At 24.5% G+C, this 8,184-nt stretch overlaps 2 protein-coding genes across 2 annotated transcripts; one reads left to right on the top strand and one right to left on the bottom strand.

Moving 5' to 3' along the window:
* Positions 1 to 264: 264 nt before the first annotated feature.
* LOC114131585 (DNA oxidative demethylase ALKBH2-like) lies at positions 265 to 1,704 on the bottom strand. The gene is made up of 2 exons (XM_027996838.2): positions 1,124 to 1,704; positions 265 to 1,042 (listed from the first exon to the last, which is right to left on the bottom strand). Exons 1-2 carry the CDS (start codon positions 1,486 to 1,488, stop codon positions 754 to 756), a joined length of 654 nt encoding a protein of 217 aa, XP_027852639.1. The 5' UTR covers positions 1,489 to 1,704; the 3' UTR covers positions 265 to 753.
* A 72-nt stretch (positions 1,705 to 1,776) lies between these two features.
* Positions 1,777 to 8,179, top strand: LOC114131596 (uncharacterized protein C2orf42). The gene is made up of 10 exons (XM_027996854.2): positions 1,777 to 2,202; positions 2,269 to 2,430; positions 3,057 to 3,197; positions 4,166 to 4,345; positions 4,424 to 4,589; positions 5,185 to 5,324; positions 5,667 to 5,715; positions 5,788 to 5,930; positions 6,063 to 6,381; positions 6,485 to 8,179. Exons 1-10 carry the CDS (start codon positions 1,999 to 2,001, stop codon positions 6,622 to 6,624), a joined length of 1,644 nt encoding a protein of 547 aa, XP_027852655.1. The 5' UTR covers positions 1,777 to 1,998; the 3' UTR covers positions 6,625 to 8,179.
* The last annotated feature ends 5 nt before the right edge of the window (positions 8,180 to 8,184 follow it).

Genomic DNA, 8,184 nt, shown 5'->3' with positions numbered 1-8,184 from the left:
GGTTATACATTTTCATATTTATGTAATCTAATCAAACAAAAAGTTTACACAATTTCAGTTATGGGACTATTTTTAAACATCAATTTTTAGATAATATAAAACCTTCAGTGTACTTACCTGTTGATTAACTATGTTAAGTGACTACTACTTGTATATATTAGTTATATAATAGATTTTGTCTGAACCTGATTTAAACTTATTTTTACCACTTACCTAATAGATGAATGTGTTATGAATTAAATATTTTAAAAATAAAAACAAAAATATACTTAACTAATATATTAACGAAAACATTGTCTTTAAGTAAACATAAAAACTTTAAAAACTTAAAATTAATTTATATAATAATACTAATAATAAAAAAAAAATGTGATTGAACGTACATACTGAACTACTCTCTATACAGTATCCACAAGCATTATTCATTCAAACATAATGTAAGATTTAATTATTATTCTTTAAATGTTATCAATAAATACAATATTATAATTTTAATTTTTAATTATAAAATAAATATGGAATTTTAATGTTTTTAATTTATACACTTTAATAACCTACATAATTATTAACTGTTTTCATATATTTTAGATTCATTAAATAGAGTGAGCTTGTTTTAATTACAACTTAGTACTAATTAATGTTAAGAAAAAATTATTTTGATTGATGTTAGTTAAAAAAAATATATATATTTGCTGAATATCTTAAAAATAAGTAAAGTAAAGTAAAGTAAAATAAAATATTTTTTTTATAAACTTATTTAATTTTACGGAATGTAAAATTCAGTCTAACATTTTTTGCTTTTTTTTCTTTGGGAATCGAGTGAAACCAATAATCATTTGTAGGCTGATTCATCATTAAAAGACTGCCATTATGTAAATCTAATTTTATAAGTTCTACTTGTCTTATTTTCTTTCGTACATCTGTATGTTTAAACACAAATTTTCTTGTCTGCCCCAAAGATACAGATGCAATGGGTATTGTTTTGTCTAATTCTACTTCATCATCTCTGTGTTCACCCATATGATCCTCTCCATTTTTATACCTTAAAGTTTTGTTATAAAATTATTTAGATAATTTATCTTTAAATTTGACGTACCATAACATAATACATCTACGTTTTTACCTATTGACTAGGACAAAATTGTAATCAACTCCACGTGCGGTGTAAATTTTCTTTTTCAGATCATACAGCGGTTGTGGCCATGGTTGCGCTGGTATGATAGTACCAGAAAACTTATAACTAATGCCTGTGTCACCGAAAGCTACTTGCTGCCTGGGTATGGGATAATACTGTCCAAAGACTTTCACCTGCGACAGACGACCGTCAAAGTAACTTACGTTATCTTCCATGTAATTTAGCAGAGCTACACTCTCAGTCGCTGTTAGAAATCTCTCGCAATAATCCAAGTCTAAATTTTCAGCGACGATTTTTCGCCACTGTGACGGCTGAGCATTTTTCATAAGTTTTTCGTAGAGAGTAACTGCCATAACTATTATATTACTGAATAATGCATAGATAAGTATAATATAATGATTATTAAACGATAGATTGTATTAGGAGAGAATACGTGAGAATAAAATACTATAAGAAAAACAAATCATTTTGACCGGCAGTTCATCATTGTTCTGTTCTGAAGTTTTATTTTCATATAATCATACTATTTACGGATTTCAAAAACCTTTTATCAGTGAGTGATGTCAAAAAACCCGGCAAAAATCAGGTGATTTGTTTTTTTTTTCGTGATAAAGTTTTATAAACTGATAATACGAATAATAAAGTTAATTTTTTCCAAATAAAATATAATATTATTATTACAATTAATATTATTGTTTATTAATTTATTATATTTACAATTTACATATTAGGTACATTACAATGAATTAGTTAACATTTATGAAAATAATTGAACTCGTGGCGATAATATTTCGTCGACATAAACATCATCGTACGCCAAATGTCAAATTCTATGAATTTTGTATTTTTATGAATAGTATTCAATGGCAAATTCAAATAAAATTAAAGCTCTGCTATCTGATTTGGGCAGATCGACTAAAAGAGGTGTAAAAAAATGCCCATCATGTGGAACATACAATGGAACAAGAACTGTGGTGTGCAAGACGTGTTATCTATTGTTAAAACCAAATAATAAAAGAGTTTCACCATCTGAAGTGTGTCGACTACTTACACCTTGTTCGTCTCGGGTATATTCAACCCTTATATTTTTAAATAAATAACATTTGTAGAATTTAAATGTTTAAATGTTTCAGATTTTTTCTTACATATCTTCTGAAAATACTGATTTTGAAGAAAGAGGATTTATTCATTTTCCTGATACTAAGAATAAAGAAATTAATAAACTGGATACAGGACTTTGTTTAGTCCGTTCTTGTGGTAGTCGCTCATTTGATAATAATATCCTGAAATGTCATGCAAGTTTAATTATTGTATTTTAATAGTTATTAACTCATTTATATTTTGTTTGATATTGGACAAATTATTGATATCTAAATTTTATTTTTAATTTTCAATAGACATTTTAACACACATTTTTAAATATCATTAATATTAACTATATAAATATTTGCTAGACATAATTCAAACATTCTCGATTTAAAAATTTGTAAAAAATATTTATAAAATGTAGGTACTTGGATAATGTTTAAATTTTATAGTTTCTTATAAATAGTTAGTATTTTTATGAGTTAAAAATTAAAAAAGTATGACTTAACAGTTAACTAGTGGTGTTTGTTGCTTGGGTCTTAATACTTAAGTATATAAAATAATTCATAGTTAATAAAAAGGTATTAAAATGAATTATTTAAATATTTTGTGCTAAAAGTCTTTAAATTGTTGTAATGATGTCTATTACTTTCAAGACCGCATGAATTAATTAAGAATATCTATTTTTTATAAATATGACTTTCTTATACTCCTTATTTAGTAGTTATTAAAAATGTTTACAGATGTGAAAAAACTAAAATAACTTTCGTAAAAATCAAAAGTTATAAATTAATAATTATAAAATAATTTAACTTATAAATATTATTTGTTATAGGAAAGCGTCTTAAATACAAATATACAAAGTGAACCCTGCAAACACATAGAGACTTGTTTTGATTGTAATACAATTGGTGTATCATTGAAAATCGACCAACAGATTTTAGAATCTTTTAGAGTTCCTCAAAATGTAAAACAAGTATGTTGCTTTATTTATTCAGTCAACTCTTAATATCTAGTGCTGGTGGATATTTGTGTGTGTGTAAAGAGGTATAAATGATGGTCTCAAGTATTTTTCTGATATTAAAGGGGTAGTTACATAGATTATAATTATCAAAATTATACGGAAAATGAAATTCTTTTCAAAATGAGCTTTATAAATGTTTATACACCTTTAATAGACCACAATATATAAACATCTACTGTAGAACTAATTTTACGTAAAACAAAATTATAACTTTTAAGTAAGGTTTGAAAAGTCTTATATTTACATGTTTTTTTCTGTTACTTATAAAATATTCTAAGTAAGAAATAAATTTGATTTATGTAATTAAGTTCAAAATTTGACTTGGCATACATTTTTGCATATTGAGTTGTTTTGGTTGACATATTTGACAAATTTAAATATTTTATAAATTATTATTATTAAATCATAGTTTAATGCACATACTGTTTTCTTCTGTTTTTTCTTATAAATTTAACTGCTTATTTCTAACAATATTTTAGTTCAGTAATTTCCAAACTCTAATAATTATTAATAAATATTTATATTTATTTAATTTTTTTAATTATTTCATAATTGTCAATTAAATAAAACAATTATTTACTAATTTTAATTCCATACTTGTAGTTATATTTTAAATATTTTTAGTGAAAAAGTCCTAAACCCTAAGTAAACACTTAATTTAGTTTCAAAACCACTATTAATTACTGATTCATTATATTATATAAATAATTTTCTTAATATCCATAAATTAATTCAAATTCTCTATAAATTAGTATCAACCACTCTCTTATTTTCGACAGCAATACCTGTATCTAAGAAATCAACATATTTTCTTTAAACTACTATGACATTTATAGTTTTGTTTAACTCAAAAACATTTTGTATGTTGTAAGACTAAACTATTAAGTAATTGTTTGTAATGTATTATTTTTTTAATCTAGGAAGTATGGACAAATTTTATTGATAACAAAAAACCATATTTACAACGTGTATCAGAAAATATATTTGTTGTTCGATGCAAAATCTCTACTCAAAACCCTTTGGGCTATTTACATTGTATTATTGGAAAATACAATAGATGCTTTTGTTGTACTACTACATTGGTTACAGTTGATCAAATGGTAATATCTTGATAAATTATAATATTAGATTATTACGCTATTTATACTAATTAATTTTAACCAAATTATTTTTATTAGGATCAAATTCCAGATTTAAATACATACTTTTGTTGTCACTACATTGCATGTTTAAGTGCTATAGCAACTTCTCGATACATGGTACAAGAGTTTGAAAAAAATCTTAATCCTTTTGTATCTGTTTCTACATTGTCTGCAACTATTGCTCAACTTGACAATTTGCCAAGTATGTTATTATCTTAAAGATAAAAAGTACCTAGTCTTACTTTGTTCAATTTTACCAGGAAACCTGACAAATATAAATTAAATTAAATTTACTATTATATGATGACTGGAAATTCTAGTTTTCATAATCTTTTTTAATTTTTTTTAAATTTAAATATGACTATTGAATTTTAACTTAAATATATTTTTAATTATATTATTTACAGAACAACTAAAATTAATAGTATAAAGTTAGAAATAAAATTTTACTCTCGTTTCATCCATAATTGTCATTATATGGGAGAGCTGTTACAGTGGTACATGCAATCCACAATATATAATAAATAGAAAAAATGTTGAGAACCTCTGATTTTAAGCTTTTACCGAGGTGGTCAATTTTATATACTTTAGGGCACCATAATAATTTATACATCTCTGTACCTATTTCCTATTTGGCAATAGTATAAATTACAATTAATTAATTTTTCAAAGAAAACATTTTTTTTTTTCATAATTTGAGTGTTAAATTCTTTACAAAATGTAATCACTTGTCTTATAGTATTTTATATTATACTTATAGTTAAATGTTTCAAAAAAAGATTTAATATTTATTATAGATGTCCAGGTTGCAATGGCAGAAGAAAGTAATGGGCCAGTCACATTTTTTGATGATCAGATGATTATCCCTAGTGAAACTTGCGTCTTAGAAAGCGTTACTCCTAAATATCAAAGAATAGTTCCAAATATATTATCAAAAGTATTCATTTAAATTTTAATATTAAACATATCTATTATTTTATGTTCATGATTATACTAAATATGCCGAGAGAGGGCAAGTCGGCGGTGACCTAAATCGGTTTTTTTGCACATTCCCAAATGTCACTCTGCTATAGGAAAACCGGTTTTGCTAGCAGGGAGATACAGGAGGATGCGCGGCCCGACTTGCACTCACTCGGCACACTCAGTATAATAAAATAATTAATAAATGGTATGTCTTAAATCACATTAATTATTTGGTTTGAGCATAAAAACTAAAAATATATTTAATTCTGATGACCTATGTTTAACTAATACTAAAAATATATAACTTTTTTTTTAGAAACGATCTAAAAAATCTCAAAACAACTCAAGAATAAAGAAGAAAAGCTGTATGATATTAATTATTTTATTTTAGTGTTTAAATATTTTGAATTTGTATTAATATAATAAATTTTACTTAGGTCACAAAGAGCCACAGCTCGTAAATCCTAATCCAGTATTAAGTTTTGAAAAATGGATTTCTTCCGTTACAGAACGCATTAATCAAGAAATGCATTATCAATTTGATGGTAATCCACCAACCATGGTGTTTCATATTCACAAGGTTAGTTATTAATTTGTTGACGTGTTCTAGAAAGAATCAAGGACAAAATTATATTGTATTGTTAAATGATAAAATATATTTCTAAAGCTTGGTATATCAAACAAAAAATATGTAAAGAAGTTTTTTTTACAGATGTTTTTTGAGTGTTTGCGAGAACGTATGTGTGTGGCTTCTGAAAAAAAACGTTTACCTAATTATACTTTGGTGTTTATGAAGCGTGACTCATTACCTTTAGGCACATTCACAAAGTATACTTGGCATATTACTAATATAATGCTGATAAAGAAAATTTTTGAAACACCTTTAGTACCTCTTAATATTAGTCGCAGTTTCATTAAAAACACAGATGGTACGTATGATGCTTTCGAGCCTGAAAAGTATGACAATATACCAACTGATAAATCTCATCAACCAATTCAACCAAATGATTTGAAGACATTTCTGAAAGTTGGTTAGTATATAAAAATTAGTAATTATAGTTATATGTATAACAATCATTATTATTAGACATATTTATAGAAATAAAAGGTTTTAAAGAATTTTTTATTTTTTAGGTATTGTAAATAAGCATCAGAAAGAACCAACACCATTTATTATCGAATGGATTCCTGATGTTCTTCCTGTAACTGAGATTGGTGAATTAAGACTGACATTCAAGTATGGACATATGCCCCCAAAAGAAAATACTTCTTAATGTTATATATTATTTTGAATTTCATATAAATCATAAACATTATTGCTGTATTCACAATACATCAAATCATTTAACAAATGTTATTTATATACTTAACTAATATCTGTAAGTATATAGACTTCATATTTAAAATATAAGCACATAAGTGTAGATGCTAAAAAATACTATTTCAATACTGATGCTTTTATTGTGCACTTTTATAAAACTGAAACATGTTTTATATTCCTCATCCTTGTCAAACAAAATGTTTATATTATAAATTCATTTTTTGTTTTTTAACTTTTTAACAATGTTTGTTTTTTTATATAATTTATGTATGTTTGAAATTATTTATATTTAAAATATGTGCAATATAAATTTTATTTTTGTCCATATTAAAGTTAAAAATATTTTATTTTGTTCTCATCATTGGGTCAATTTTACAGTATCATATGCAAATCTTAACCCATAAGGCATAAGTATTATGGATAATTTTTTAATAAATGATATTTAATAAATAATAATAAAACATTGATTGAACAGTAATAGTTTGTATAGGCTTTTAGGCACATGAATATAGTATCTTTCTTGAACTGTGATTTTCCTTAAAAATAAATTATACAGTATTTGGAAATTTTAATTTTATAACACTTCACAGACAAGTCATTATTTAAATTTACTGTAAATATTGAAAAACTGCAGTTTATCTTAGAATGAACATAATTTTATCATGAAATATTGATAATTTATACAACATATAATATTATGTTGATATTATAACAAATTTTAATTTATCAATAATCGATTTGATCAATATACATTTTATTATGCTTAATATTTTATTAAATACCTATGAATGGGCGTTTATCTAATGTTTACTCAATTAATAAGACCGGGAATCAGAAATCAATAATTTTTTGATGTTTACCTGAAGAAAATAAATGCAAAATTAAAATTAATGAAAATCTCATTTAGTTATTTCATTAAAATACATTTCTTGTCTGAGGGACAGTTACTTTGTTTACATGCTGCCACTTGGTAACTTCTTATTTAGAAAATCCGTTTTAACAACCTTTCTTATCGACCACGATAATTAATCATAGTTTTCAAATATATTTTATAAAATAATAAAAAGATATAAATACCTGGGTCTTAGCTTACCAATTTATAGAATTATCAGTAACATTAAAGATTTTATTATTCTAAGTGTATGTATCAAAAATTAGGTCAATTTTTTGGTACACAGTCAAGGGGTTAAGTCAAATGTTGACATAATGTATTTTATTTCTAATAAATGAGGTCTCTTTTTGGTAAAAAAAGATTAGGTCTAACACTTTTCTTCTTCAAACAAATTTAGTTTAATGCACTCGGTATAAATTAATTACTTCATTTTAATACAATTTGTGGTATATTTTATTTAGTTTGATTTAAAAAATAAATATATTTGAACAATACAATTCCAACACTATTTATGACTGATTTTAAAATGGCCAATAAGGATTAAGCTATAAATAATTAAGTCTTAAGTTAATAATAATAGACTAAGTTATACCATAGGATTGTAACAAGTAGTCAAGTTAC

Source organism: Aphis gossypii, chromosome 2 (genome assembly GCF_020184175.1).
Source record: "Aphis gossypii isolate Hap1 chromosome 2, ASM2018417v2, whole genome shotgun sequence".
In the NCBI taxonomy this organism is placed as follows: domain Eukaryota; kingdom Metazoa; phylum Arthropoda; class Insecta; order Hemiptera; family Aphididae; genus Aphis; species Aphis gossypii.
This window is presented reverse-complemented; position numbering and strand designations above follow the sequence as displayed.

Excerpts from the sequence above, each read along its gene's own strand:
- LOC114131585 (XM_027996838.2), bottom strand. The coding sequence starts at position 1,488 with ATGGCAGTTACTCTCTACGAAAAACTTATGAAAAATGCTCAGCCGTCA. Across the intron at positions 1,043-1,123 it reads AATTTTGTCCTAGTCAATAG|GTATAAAAATGGAGAGGATC; the intron begins GTAAAAACGTAG and ends CAAAACTTTAAG.
- LOC114131596 (XM_027996854.2), top strand. The coding sequence starts at position 1,999 with ATGGCAAATTCAAATAAAATTAAAGCTCTGCTATCTGATTTGGGCAGA. Across the intron at positions 2,203-2,268 it reads TTACACCTTGTTCGTCTCGG|ATTTTTTCTTACATATCTTC; the intron begins GTATATTCAACC and ends TAAATGTTTCAG. Across the intron at positions 2,431-3,056 it reads ATAATATCCTGAAATGTCAT|GAAAGCGTCTTAAATACAAA; the intron begins GCAAGTTTAATT and ends TATTTGTTATAG.